The 14632-nt window shown below is 44.9% G+C and overlaps 1 protein-coding gene across 2 annotated transcripts in view; it reads left to right on the top strand.

Moving 5' to 3' along the window:
• Nucleotides 1-1544: 1544 nt before the first annotated feature.
• NPTN (neuroplastin) overlaps nt 1545-14632 on the top strand; it is a 32646-nt gene continuing 19558 nt past the window's right edge. For both annotated transcript variants that reach the window (XR_012502744.1, XM_010955367.3), the window contains exons 1-3: nt 1545-1887; nt 6773-6944; nt 10207-10301. Coding sequence is in view for 1 of the 2 variants with exons in the window: in XM_010955367.3 (XP_010953669.2) it covers nt 1560-1887; nt 6773-6944; nt 10207-10301 (595 nt within the window). In the remaining variant the exon portion in view is untranslated. The remainder of the gene's footprint in view (nt 1888-6772; nt 6945-10206; nt 10302-14632) is intronic.

A 14632-nucleotide genomic window follows, 5' to 3' on the forward strand; every position in this document is an offset into this window, starting at 1 on the left:
GGGGTAGAGTTTATCTCCAAGAGTAGGTACTTTTTTGTATGTAAATGGAAAAATTTCCTCTTAACAACCTCCATTTTCAGCTAGCCCCATTGTATCCTTGGCTTCTGGACTATATGAAAACTGTTCGATTTAATTCATACCTATCCTCTGGAATGCCCTCAACCTGATGTTGGTAGATACTGGCCCCACTCTGCTCACTGCACAGGATGTGGCTTTGTCCCAAGAGAAGTTGCCCAGCCACTGAAAGGACCCTCTTTTAGCTTCTTGCCTGGTACCTTAGATACTGAATTACCTTAACCTGAATTAGTAGAAATGCTGAGTGAACTCTCGGTGGAGTAACTGGGTGAGAGAGAGCATGCTCGCACTGTGGTATGGACCCCTCTCCAAAATCTTCCAGTAAGTCGGGGTTGTGTGTGTTTTTTTTCTTTTTTAAACTCTTTTTGCCATTGCCACTTTGTCTTACGGAAGTGTAACTAAAGCCAGTTATGAACAAGTGGAAGCAGGCCTCAACTTGTAGTTCCTGGTGATACCTGGCAATGTTGTCGAGGCCTAGCCTTCACCATAGAGTTTAGCTTAATTCATCATTGTCTGCTTCTCATTTTTTTTGAGCTGGCCTCTAGGAGCCAGGCAACTAAACTAAGTGAAGAGAACCTGTCAAGTGCCGTGGGTACTTTCACAACTGACTTTTCAGATATTTCTAGTTGTATAAACTTCTGGGGTTATGGGGGGCACGGTCCCTCCAGACACTGGCAGTTATGGGGTTACTGTTGCTGTTGGTTCCACTCCTGAGCTGACCCCCATGGTAGTTCTCACGCTGAAGTGCAGACCATCTTGCTCTCCTGTGCCTGAAGGTCTGCATTCAAATAGAGGCTGCTTAATCACAGGTCACTGGGTTATTCATAGGCCCAGCAAAGAATAGGATGTGGGGAAAAGTCTAACCTGAATTGAGGATAGGACCCTGCATGAGAGAGAAATTTGTGCCTTTCAACTGAAATTTGATTCTGACTCCCAAGAGAAGGTGTCGACAGGTCAGTCAATACTTCTTGTTGAGACCCATAAAAGACACTGCATCTCTGACAACGTGCTCACCCATCCGAAAGAGAGATCCTGACTTGGCATATAAACCTATTGCCACTTCTGGTTATCTTTCACCACTTGCCTGTTTGAAAAGGTAATGGTTTGTGCTCCAAGGAAAGAGACTCTTCCCTGAGACCTGAGGCTTTCTCATTCCTACCAGCTGGGCCCATTGCTAAAATGCTTTCCAGTGGGCTTGCTTCTGCCTGGCCAGCACCTGGGCTGCCCCAGCTTGTAATTAGCCTGCCTTTGCTTGATGAGCTTCCCAGGGTGGTTCTTCTTCTAAAAGCTTGTATGAAATGCTATTTACTGTCTCTTTATAGTTTAAAAATGAATCCTTTTTGTTCTTTGCAACTCATTTGCTTTTTTCTTTTCTTTTCTTTAAATTACTATTAACACCTGTTGATTCTTTTTTTTTTTTTTCTGATTGGCCTGTCACTGCATTCCTGCTCCCCCTCCCTCTAGCTGGGTTTGTCAAGTCGCCCATGTCAGAAACTAAGCTCACTGGGGACGCGTTTGAGCTGTACTGTGACGTGGTCGGGAGCCCCACGCCAGAGATCCAGTGGTGGTACGCAGAAGTCAACCGGGCAGAGTCTTTCAGACAGCTGTGGGACGGTGCTCGGAAGCGCCGTGTCACCGTAAACACCGCCTACGGGTCAAACGGCGTGAGTGTGCTGAGAATAACCCGGCTCACCTTGGAGGACTCTGGGACTTACGAGTGCAGGGCCAGCAACGACCCCAAGAGGAATGACTTGAGGCAAAACCCCTCCATAACATGGATTCGAGCCCAGGCCACCATAAGCGTCCTTCAGAGTGAGTCCAGCACCCTACAGTAGTAGTACTGTAGCCATTAGAGGTGGCCCGATGACCCTCCCCTTCTGCTTCCTTTCCCTCTTCCCCAGTATGATCGCTCACCCCACCCTTGTCTTTGTTTTTTCAAACCCACGACCCTTCTGGTTGTAGTGTATGAAAATATCTGTGGCAACTTTTTTTTTTTTCTTCTTTGCCATTCTCTTTACCTTCCCATATCCCCCAACCCTTCTCTGTGTCTTTCTCCTCAGGAACAAAGAACTTGGGGAAATCCGTGACTGTCCAAAATCATCTACACTGGGAAGAGGTGGGGAGGTGGAGCTGGGGAGGCTAAAAAAAAAAAAACACCTAAAACTTACAAGACCAGGCAGTCAATCCAGGGCAGTGTTGAGTTGTTTTTCTCCCTCCCCTTTAATTCTGTAGTAGGTTTCCTGCTATCCCTTTGCTGATTTATCCGCTGGTGCCTTTCTATTTTTATTGCTCTCCCGAATCTAACAATTTTGACTTCTGTTCATCTGTTTGAAGCTCTCTCAGTAGCTGCTTTCACCTCTATGGTTTTAAGTTTATGTCTGCCCAGCCTCTTCCCTCACTGTGACTTGGTGTCATCCTGTTCTGTGATGGGAATGTTGCCATGGGTGCGGTGTGGTGGTGTGTTTTGGTTGTTGGGTGGCATGTAAGCTTGGATATTTCCATAGTTCCAGCTCTTTTTCTTTTCTAAAACAGTGGCATGTGCTTCTCTGATAACAGCCCTCCACTGCAGCAGTATACTCCTCACTAGTCTTGCCCATCCAGTCTCCTGTTCTCTTAAAGCAGCAGCCTGGGATTTCCTCCATATGTCTTTCTGTTAGGAGCCAGGTGACACCAAACTGCAGAGTGTTTTTTAAAACCCCCTATCACATTGTTTTGAAGTCAGAGTTGGACCTGCTGACAGACAGTTTGACTTTGATGACTGACTACTGGCACAGGGCTCCTCATCCCAGAGGCTGGCAACCCCAGAAATAGTTTGGAAGCCATTCACACTGGCATTTTATTGTGTCTTTATAAAAGAGGACACTAAATTCCAACCCTGTTCCTCTGAGGGATGAGCTGAGCAGCTGGCTTAGAATCCGTCCCTTCATCCATTGTAGCGGATACAAGTAAGACTCCAGACACAGGAGCGTTGTGGCCCTCTGTCCTTCTGGGCAGCATCTTGCTGCTTGTATGGTCAGAAGCCAGGAGGGAGAAGCCACCGCAGAGCCAGTGCTTCTGGCCGGAAAGAGTTCTTTTCCCACATCTGACCTGGTTATAACTGAGGAACCATTCTCCATTTAATGGGAAGATCCTCTGGGTTTTTTACCTTTTCTTCCAGGACTCAGTAAGAGCTCCTATTGCCAGTTTTGGCTTAAAGAACTGATTGATTTTGAGAAAGTAAGTAAAAGTAGTAAATTTATGAGGAATTTGGTAATAACAGGAGGTAGTATGACATGGGCCTTGAATCTGTATACTTACATGGAAATAGCAAATTAGTTGTCTGTTCTTTATAGCAACTCAGAAGATGCCTGTGAAGAAGAGGACTTGAGAGAGAAGCGAGGCTGCTGCAGTGGGCACTGTTGAATCAGAGAACCTGCTTCTGGAAAGGGGAAAAGAAAACCTTGTCTCTGTGAAAATGGGGAACATTAACCCAGTGATTTTTCTTTTATTTAATAATTTTTTCCCTTGCACGCCTCCTTCTCCTGCCGCCTTGCTCCTTTCCTTACAAAAGCAGAATTACCCAAATGGCCACAAAGCTCTGCAGAAGTCTGTAGGCATGGACTGGGCTGCGCACTTGGTACTTGTAGTTGCAGGAGCCTGACTCAAGTAGGCTCATACTTGGAAGGTCATGCCTTGGAACTAGAAGACGAAGCTTTGGGGGTACCTACCTATCAGTCCCGAGAGTATGTAGCATTCTCCCAGTTTACTTAGAAATAGGCTTCCTGACTTAAGGGTGTCTGCCTGTGATTGAACCAAACCCTGGTTAGTTCAGACGCTCCTCAGACTTCCTGTTAGTCAGTTACTAGTCAGTAATCTAGTCAACTGTTTAGAGAGCCAGGCTTCTTTTTTTAAAAAACACCCTGAATTCCACTCTAATTGGATTGTTCTATGATTTCAGCATCCTCCAGGACATTTGTCTCCCAGGGGAAGTTGAAGTTTTCTACCTAAGAATGGACTCCTGGCAGTGATGTAAGCCAGGAAGAGAAATGTGCCCAGTTTTTAGGTTATCTCTGCCCATAGCATGTTCTGCATATGAATGATGGCTAGGCTAAGGGTCTCCTAGCCACTGCTTCTAAGTAAGAGTCAGTGGCAGGTAAGAACTTTTGAGTTTCTCCTAAATGTTCATCTCTCTTGGACTGTCACGGGCAATGCTCAACCACCAGTATTTGACCAGAAATAAGTGTCCCACCTTCATCCTGGTGCAGAATGCAGATGTGGTACCATGGCCCAGGAGCTTGGTCTAGCGCTGGTTTCCATATACAGCAATCACAGGAGGGAGGTTACCCCACCCCGCAACCCTTCTGTGGTGCAGAATCATATTTAAACCTATTAAAATTATCAACTTGCTCCCAGCTGACTCTCTCCTGGATCTTTAACACTTAAGGGAAAAAGTGCTTTCCTTTGCCTTCTGAGAATTCTTGGCAGAAAGTCTACCAGGTTGCTTTCATCAGCCTCTTACTCTCCCCGAGCTACAGTGGTCGCTTGCATCACCACAGGTAAGAGCAGCATTTGCTGTGGCCTCCTTGTATTTAAACATCTGGAAGCTCTTGGCCTCATTCTCAGAGTTTACCCTGTCTCAGCGCAGTCTCAGAGGAAGAACCAGAAGGAGAGTCCCAACTGGGACAGAAAATAAAATTGGATAATAAAAATTCAGTAAAAACCTAAAAGTGTGCTTGGGTTTTAATGTTGCCTTTATATTTTTTAATTTCTGTGGAGTACTGGTTCTCTCTTTTTTATCTCTTGTTTTTTGCTTGGTTTTGGTTTTTCCTGGAATTGTGATGCTTTCTGCTGATGGTATGTGTGCGCCTTCCATTGCAGGATTTGCAGCCGTTCTGCTCGACTTAAGGCCCAGGGATTTGGCTTCTGTCCAGTGTGTCTTGGAAACCGTGGGACACCACTGCGCTAACGTGTTGACATGCATCTGCTTCTGTCTTAGTGGCTGCTATGCCTCCATTATCTGTACTAGAGCCCCTGTGTGACGTTACCAGTAAGGACCAGTGCTGAATGGAAGATAACCACTATCCTTTTGCCAGAGTTGGAAAATAGTGAGAACCAGTTTATTTGAGCAAACTTGAGGATTTGCTGTATTTGTCACAAGTTCCTTTGACAGTATGAGCTTTGACAGAACTGTCACACTGCTTAGGAGGTCCTTGGGCATTACATTTTTCAAGTGTCCCATGACTTCTCCATCCTCTCCCCCTTTCTGCACAATGAACAAAGCTTCGTTTCAGTGAAGGGAGAGAGTTTTGTCCTCAAGAGTTGAGTCAGCATTATACTGAACAAAATGGTGTCAGGGAGCTGCTACAGAGTGTAGACAGGAAGTAGCCAGGTGCAGGGAAATGGCAAGTTAGTCAAGGATTTCTGAGAAGGAGTCAGAAAAAAAAATAAAAGGGTAAACACCTCTAATTGTGGTTGGGAAAAGATGGCTGGTTTAGACTTTACCTGAAAATGTTTGGCCAAAAGTAGAAAAAGAACTAACCCTGGGAAAAGGTAAAGATAAACGACAACAGTGAAAGACAGCAGACATCTTGCCTTTGCTGCAGTGATGGAGTTGCACGTGCTGAGAGGGTGAGCCTTCCAGGAAGGATGCTGATACCGTGCCTTAGAAAGTTTACGCTCAGTGTGTTATAGTATTTGACTCAAATAGGTTATTTTTCTAGATATTAAACTAGTGATCCCAGGTTATCTAAGCCCAGGATAGAACCAGAAGACGAAGTATGTAACTTGCCCTGGGGTGGAAGTGTATGGGGGGTGTTTTGGGGTTGTGGGGGGAGGGACAAATAATTTGGTCAGACGTGTTTTCTAGGCCCAGCTTTGCCACTAACAGTAATTAGGCCTTGCTCAAGTCATGTTACCTTTCTAGCTCTTTAAGAGTGGGATTCCTTGAACTCTAAGGGCCTTTCAGCTCTAAAATTCTAGGAGCCCATAATAGCAACACATACTGCATTCTAGTTATATTATCTCAGGATGGAAAGTGTTCTAAAGTGCAATTCTGAAAAAAAAAATTGTCTTGGGAATAAATACGGGCTGGAGAGAAGAACTGACGGTTCCTTAGGAGTTTTCTCTCGGCAAAATTTGGAAAATGCAGTAGACTTCCAACAGGAAATTTGCTTCTAGGATCTACATTGTCTTTTTCTGCATAATTAATGGCCATGGCTTGTTTGCCATAGATTTTTCAGATTTAAATGTGGGAAAAGCCATACATGTATTACCTAATTATAGTTATTACTGTTCCAGGCCTAGTGACTCCGTAGGGAGTTTGTTAGTCACCTCAATGATACTGCCTTTGTCTTCAGACCTGCAAGGTGAAACCTGGTTTTCTAACTGAAGCCGATTAGTTGGTGGTTCTTATCTCATAAAATGGTGGTATTCAAAAGCGTAAGTGGAGTGTTGCCAGTACAAGCATCCATAATACTCCCATTCTTTTCACGTCTAGGCTAACTGGTCTTCAGGCTGTTGTCTGCGCTAGTGGTCATTTGCTTATAATCATTGTTTTTCCTTTCTTGACTTCCTCCAAAGTGATAAAGTGAAACTCCTCATGTGGTCCTGTCTGCCCTCCCTCTTATTCTAGTCTCCCCATCCTGCCCCATCCAACTCTCAGGCCAGGTCTGCAGAGGCTGAAACTGTGGCTCCCTATCATTGTGCACTCTTATTACAGAGCCAAGGATTGTCACCAGTGAAGAGGTCGTTATTCGAGACAGCTCTTCGCCCCCTGTCACCCTGCAGTGTAACCTCACCTCCAACTCCCACACCCTTACATACAGCTACTGGACAAAGAATGGGGTAGAACTGACCGCCGCTCGTAAGAATGCCAGCAACATGGAATACAGGTGAGAGAGGGGCTAGCAGCTTCTGGGAAGATGGGGGGAACATCGTTGAGCTTACTTGACAATTATAATCTATAATTATGCATGTGGGAGAGACATGAGATACGTATGGTCCTCCCCTGGAGAGTCTAATCCCGTATGCCTGGGGTGGGGCCCAGGAATCTAGAAAAGATTTCCAAATGATGCTAGTGAGCAGCCAGGTCTGAGAGCCATAAAAGATCCCCTCACTATGATAATAGAGCGGCTGAGGGCATAGGGAGTGATTTGATTAGGGTAACAATGCTAGTCAATAAAAAAGCCACAGTTAAATGCAGGTCTCTGGACTTAATCCAGTGGTTTGAGGAATCAGATTGAAATTGAAATCAGGACTCTAGAGCAAGGTCACCCTAAGTGATCTTTCTACTGAGTAGATTTCCTAGTAAATTTCCTTTTAGGGGTGTTTAATCTGACCATAACCTGATCAGGACTGGTGGATACAGGGTTCTTTAGTGATCTGGAAAAGGATGGTAGCCTGGAAGTATCCTTGGATGAAAGGGGATATTTGCTGGCTGAAGTCACCCAGCACCCAACGATTTGATGCTTTTCTGGAATATTTAGAACATATAGCCCTTTACTTTTCAGAGTAGTTTGTTCCTTGTTGAAAAGGACCGGATAATCCTATTTGTCAGGATGATGCAGTGCAAAGAAAGAGCTCACTAGAGTGAGACCAGGAAAACCTGTGTACCCAGTTGTAGCAAGGACATTCTGCAGTATTCTGCAGAATTGAGGTCATTTCATACCCTTTATTTAATGGGCCCACATTAATTTGTGGACCCTCCTCTTTTTTGGGGGGAGTAAGGAAACTGAGACTCAAAGAATAATAACTCTTGACTGCTTTCAAGGCCATCCTGCAGAACGAAGTCTAGGTTCCACGTCTTTGGACTTTCTAGAACCTAGGTCATTTTTTCCCCTGCTATATTATACCATTTAGTGGCAGGGTACTGTCTCCACTGTAGTTTCTTCTGATTTAAAACTGGAAGTACAGCCTCAGCTATATCCTCATAAATTGTAAAGGTTAGTCAAACAGATACTGGGTGGAATAAAAGGTATCTCTTCTCGGTCTGTCCCTTAGTTTCACAAGTTGTTGTTGTTGTTGTTGTTGTTGTTTAATACCTCTTTCAGGTTACCAGACATCCAATCATGTTTCTCTTGGGTCTTGTACTGTGTTACCTACAAAGCTTTGAACTATAACTTTATATATAAAGTCTGAGCACGAGCATATAAAGTTGAGGCATTTATAAAATACCTCTTCCTTTTTCCTCAGCCTACGTGAAATTCTCCAGGGCATTCTGCATTGTCAGAGTTGTTGAGGGAATGTGTTCTCCCATATTTTGTAGAGTAACAACTGGTAAGTCCCGTGGGCCACTTAATAAGTCAACCATGGAGCCAGTCTCAAGACCCTGCTTCTGTTTAGCCTGCAGGGACATTTTCGATTTGCTTTAATTGCTTCCCAGTAGCCAGATGAAAGAAATATGGGGAGATTTTGAGCCCATAGGCATGGCCTCAAGTTTGAGAGTCATCTTCTCAAGGAACTTACAGTTGGTCTAAGCCCTAAAGATTTAGCTGCAGCTGCTCCTCCAAACTGTGGAACATTTGCCAGGAGCAGCTAACTTGTGTCTGTTTTCCTATTGGGAGCATACTGATGTAAGAAGCAGCACTTGTGTCAAGTTGAGAAGACTCTTGACAGCTCCTCAGAATATTATGCTGCCGTGGATATGCTGAGACAGTCCTGAGGATGGGCTGTGTCTCCTGAGCCATAGTCTCTTGTTTCTTTTTTAAGATGAACGGTAAGATGGATACCTGCATTTAGCCAGTCAGTGTTTGAGGTTAGGAGTTTTTCTCAGACATTAACTAATACAGTGGAGATTTTGACCATCATAAGTATCATATTTTAACCACTGAGCAAAAGAGCAGGAGCTGAGTAAGCTTGTTTTTTGATCTGGAAGCTGTTTTTCTCTATTTTCTGTATTTACACACAAGTCTTTCTGCATGTATTTGTGTGGGGTGTGTCTGCACCAGAGTGAACTGAGCTGACTTGAAGCTGATCTTCAGGGGCAAGAAAGCTTGTTCAAGATCGCGCTGTGGGATTCAGAGGAAATGCTGTTCTGGTCATACATACTTCTTACAGTCCTTCCTTTCACTCTGCTTGACTTGGTTTAGATCTGTGCACAGATGTGCACTCTTAAGTTTGTGTTCATTCACTTGTTTGCTCATTTTTCTGCTATATTCCAGGCACCAGGCTGTGTGCTGAGTATAGAACTGTGCACCAAATAAACAGTTCCTGTCCACACAGAACTTGGTCTGTTGAGAAAACAGACATTCATCAAGCAGTCCCACAAATACATAATTACACATTGTGATGAGTACCGTGAAGAATTTCAGTGTACTCTGAGAGAGAACGTCAGGGAGGGGGCTGGCACTTGGATTAGGGGTGGGAGGAAGTAACACACAAGCCAAGGCTGATGGAAGGGCGTTAGGCTGAGTGACGGGAAGAGCACTGTGTATAAAGGAACGTCTTGTGTCAGGGTTTTGAGAAAGGAATAAGCTCAGCACATTGAAAAACTGGAGACCAGCAGGGCTGGAAAGTGGCTGAGATGAGGCCAGGGAGGGGCCAGATCACGCAGGGCCCTGGAGTTCTAGGTGCAGCTAAAAGCTTTAAAAGTTTAAGGCTTCTTTGCATCTCTGTGGCTGATGCTCTGATGGCAGATTTTTTTTTTTTTTTTTAACTATTCCTGTGTCCTGCTAGTGAGTAGACTTACTGAAAGGCATGCTGCTAAAATACAGGGTGGGAAGAACAGTACTACCAAAACAAAGTCTTACGCACAGGAAAAGATTTGCTTTTTTTTTGTTCTCATTTATTTGTCTGGAACCACCAGATGAGCAAGAAGTTTTGGTGACGGCTCCGTCCTGCGCGTCTAAATATAGATTATAGTACTTTGTAGAGCCTGCCGTTTTGATCACTTATTTTGCAGCTTATTTCTCCCAACAGACTGGAGCACCTGAAGATTAGGGACCATCTTTGTATTCCTGACACCCAGTAAGGAGTAAAACATTAATGTTTTGGGATATACAGAGGGAGGTTTTTGCTTTTAGTTAGGAGGAGGTGAGTTGTATTCATGCATTAATTTGTAGAGCAGGGTCCCTGGTTGCCCCTTCGATTCTCCTTTTGTTGTATATTTTGACTGTTCCCAGCTTCCTCACTTGATTTTTCTTCTCATCTCTGCAGGATCAATAAGCCGAGAGCTGAGGATTCAGGCGAATACCACTGTGTATATCACTTTGTCAGTGCTCCTAAAGCAAATGCCACAATTGAAGTGAAAGGTACAACCCAACAGAGGCTGCAGCGTGAGCCTCTCACTTTCTTTCCAAGACACTGCCTTGGTCTGGACTTCAGTCTTCAAGCTCTTCTTGTTTCCGTTACGGGAGGCAATATAATGCTGTGGTTAGAACCACAGGCTCAGGAGTCCAACTCCCCGGGTTTAAATCCACACCCCGTCATCTAGCTACGTGACGTGGCGAGCTGTGAACTTCTCTGTGCTTCCATTTCCTCACTTGTAAAACCTACTGCATGGCACATGGGTTAGTTAGGGAGAGTAAATAAATTAATATAGTAGGTTGAGCCATATGCAGTTGCTGTTTTTGTAGTTTAAAAAATGTTTGAATGTTGGCAGCTTCACATGGTTTGGCCTTACATAGAGCTCGTAGAACAGTGCCTTACAGGTGTTATTACGCAGGTGTCTCCAGTGGACCAGCAGGATTTGGCAAAGGACAGTGTGAACATTAGCTGTTTGTGGATAATTCATTAGAATTTTAACAGGAACTCTGGGGGCATGGCACCTTACAGATGAGGGTGTAGCTGGAAGTTCCAGGACAGGCCAGTAGGGTCAGAGCCACTTAACATCATTTAACCTAGCTTTCCTGTATCATGTCAAAGAAGCAGCCAAAACCCAAAACAGTGAAACCACTGGCTCTGTGTCACACAGTTTGTGGCCGACTTAGCACAGAACCCGGGTCCTGACTCCCATTCCCGTGTTTCTCCATTTTATAAAATGATCATGGGGAGGCAGGGCTACTGTTTGAGGTTAGACTGGAGAGAGGAGGGGTTTTTCCAGTCCTTTTCATTTTACTTAGAAAGGACACAGACTTGTCCTCTAGCTCCCTAGAAGCTGGAAGGATAAATTTAGGAAATGGGAACAGCCTCTATAGCAGGTATGCAGGTTTTTCTTAAAATATTTGGAAGACTGAAAATTCAGATTCAAGGAAAGCTTTGATACATTCAAAGTTTCTGATATATGATGTTATTAAATGAAAGTAATGTCTTGGTGACACAGCCCTAACTTGTGAGCTGACGAAAGGACGGCCAGTGCCTCCCGGCTGCCAGTTTGAATTCTTAATGCCCGAGGGCGCTGAGTCATGATGGCAAGGTTACAGTCCACACAGGCCAGAGGACCTGGGGTTTGATTAATTCAGTAGCTTTTCTTGGAGAGATCTGGGTTTCTGTCTGTTCTTGAAGAATGCCACAGTTGCTCAGGATGAGGGTGAAGGTGTGAGAACACATCGTCTCTAAGCCAGCTGAGGCCCCTCCCGCCTGGGTGAGCTGAGCTACAGCGACGTCTCACTCCTCCCTGTGAGACCTGAGGCCCTGCAGCGCTTCCAGGCTGAGCCTCTGGTGCAAAGTCCAAGTGCAGAGGGAACAGGACGGATGAGGGAGGGAAAGTGGTGTGTCTAGTTAGTCAGCTCTCCAAAGCCTGAAGGATAATTACGGACAATTGCAAGTCCTGACTAACCCTACTCGTCATTGATTTGGTGTTAATGATTTCTGAGAAGCGTTTTCAGGAGGGGAATCAGAGGTCATTTTTCCATTGGTTTGGCTACTAGAGAAGGTGAGGTTGGTTCACTGGCTCCAGAGGCATCTTTCCTGACACCCTCTTTACCAGCTAAGGTGGTCTGGTGGGCACAGGCAGGAGCGTCCTCCGAGGAAGGTACATGCTCACAGTTCTCTCACCATAACGAAGGCGCCCGGCGAGGAGGACTGGGCAGGCGGCAGTACCCTGGTTTTAAAGAAGTAGACCTTAAGAGAATTCTGTTTTATATAATCCTAAAACATATTCTGGGTCTAGCTTACACAGATATGTTAGTCTTTCAAGAAAATTCATATAGACTTCTAGAAATTCTAGTTGTCTTTTCCCTCTAGCCCCTAACACCTGGATAAAGACAGCTGAATGCTTAGTGTCTTTCAGGTTAGAGAGAGTTTGGTCTGGTAAAAACTGAACATTTGGCTTTTCCTGTATAAGCTTAAAAAGGTTTGCCATAGGCCCAGGATCATGTTCTAAGCTGGCTCCCAGTCGTGGTTGGGGTAGAAAACTGCCTTGAATTTAGAGTGCTGTGTGTGTGTTATTCCCAAAGCATTTTCACATAAATTCTCATTTTATTTCCTCAGTGCCCCTAGGGCCAGGTAAGAGACAGTTATCTTTTTATAGCTGTAATGATCTGAAAACTCGGCTGAGTAATGAGAGGTAAGAGATGGTTTGTACTCAAGAACAGACACATTCAGGGGATTCAGGAAACAAGTGACCTCTGCTGAAAGGAGTGGCTTTAAGTAAATCGGCATTCCAGCGTGGTGTAATTCAGACCGTGTACGTACGTGTACGTAGAGAGACACACACACACACCCCTTAGCACTTAACTCTACACTCAGCCCTTTTCTTCCCCATCTGGCTTTCCCTGCAGTTGAGAACTTCCCCAAGCTGCTTTCTGGGCTCAACACTGTTGGGAATGCAGGACTTGCCCACTCCCTGGCTAGTCTGTGTCTGGTGACAAATCTTGAGTTACTTGCAGTGTACGAAAGAAAAGAAGGCTGAAGGAATTGGAGGGAGGGAGACATGTCTGGGAGCAGACCTAAGGCGGCAGTGCTTTTCCAGCCTAACCTATGGATCCCTGTCAAGAAAGGAATTTTGAGGATGTCATATGTACATGTATTAGGGAAGGCCTTGCCGCTGAAGGAGGGTTTTATTTTTTTTTCAAGGACAAGAATGAGGCACAGTGTAAACAGGAAGATACTATTACTGTTGAGGATTACATTTCTTAGGTATTAGGCAGGTGACCTGAGCAGACACTGGGGGTGGAAGGCGGGGCAGGGCTGGCTAGGGGACAGGAGACGGCAATGACTAGACCTCATGGGACCTCTGCCCCACAGCCCGGCCTCTCTGGGGGCAGCTTAGGTCACTCTAGGGAGGCATCTCTTTCCTTTTTGAGCTTTTTGATTCTTCAGAGGTTGTGTCTTTCAGAGACTCCACACTTTACTATACAGCATTCTTGAATGAATAGTGTTGAATTTTCTCTCTCTGTAATTATTCAACCTTTCTAATCCTTACTTCCTCCTTCTTCCCTTCTTCCTTTTCTGAAATTAAAAAAAGTGCTCATAAAGCAAATTAAAATTTTCTGTGTAATTTATGAAGTTATAAAGAGAAAGTCCCCCTCATGACTCCCAGATCCTATCTTTACTCCTCAGCCGTTCTGATTAATCCAAGAAACAGAGAGTTTGAGTTTTATTGCTCTTTTTAGACAAGGATTTTGGAGGTCGTCAAATCCTCTGCACCAAAAATGCCACTGCCTCTTGTGAAAGGCACATCCCAGCCCCACGAAGGGCTGGATCTGGTGTCCTCTTGGGCCTGTCATTATCACCCCCTCTCGCTGGACATTTCAGGTGAGTTTCAGTCTTTTGGTGGCTGTGAGAGCCAAGATTGATCTTGTTTTTCTCCTCCCCACTTCCTAGCTTTCTTTCTATTTGAATATTATGATGAAGTGTTAGGATTTCTAGAAGTGACCTTGCCCTGCATCCCTGTTTCATACTCTGTTGCACGGCCTTACAAGCGATGTATCAAAAGTCACCCGGTTGAGTCAAACTGGTGATGGTGACAAACATGATTAGTAAGAGTGATAACACGCATCTCGCATTTGGGCAGCACCCGCAGCATGCAGTATTACACTCATTTATTCGTTCAGCAGGCAGCTAGTTTGACAGGTGAAGATGTTTAGAGGTTGTGACATAGTTTAGGTCAGAGCTGATGTCAAAGCTGATTCTGAGTCAGAATTGCCCCAATTTGAAAAGTCTTTGAAAGCATAACAGTAATGTCTTGAAGCTGCTTTTGATCATTCTGAACATCAACCTTAGCCCAAGTAACCACCTGTTCTTTATTCTCCTCTCTTCAGGGTGCTACCCTGCCCTCCCTTAGTAAGAATAAGAACAGCGAACGTCATTGCACATGTACTGTGTGCGGGCACCGTGCTGGATGCGTTCGTTACCTGTCCCTTTCCTGTAGTCTTCACGACTCTCTGAGGGAAATGCCATTATTATCTCCACTTTCCAGGTGAGAAAGCTGAAGCTTGAGGAAGTTGAATGAGTTGTTCAGTGTGACTAGAGTTAACCAGTGGAGCCAGAGTTCTCACCCAGGCACTCCAGTGCCAGGGCCTGTGCTCCCAGGCACTGAGCCACACCCCTGTGTTTAGCATGTAACAATTAAAACGTGTTGGATTGAGAGTTAGAAGAAATGGCTTCTACTCCCAGCCCTCCCATTAAAAACTCACCATGACCCTGACTAGTCACTTTCCTCCCTTGGGCCTCAGATGCCCCAGATGTGTGACGAAGCAGG

Source organism: Camelus bactrianus, chromosome 27 (genome assembly GCF_048773025.1).
Source record: "Camelus bactrianus isolate YW-2024 breed Bactrian camel chromosome 27, ASM4877302v1, whole genome shotgun sequence".
In the NCBI taxonomy this organism is placed as follows: Eukaryota; Metazoa; Chordata; class Mammalia; order Artiodactyla; family Camelidae; genus Camelus; species Camelus bactrianus.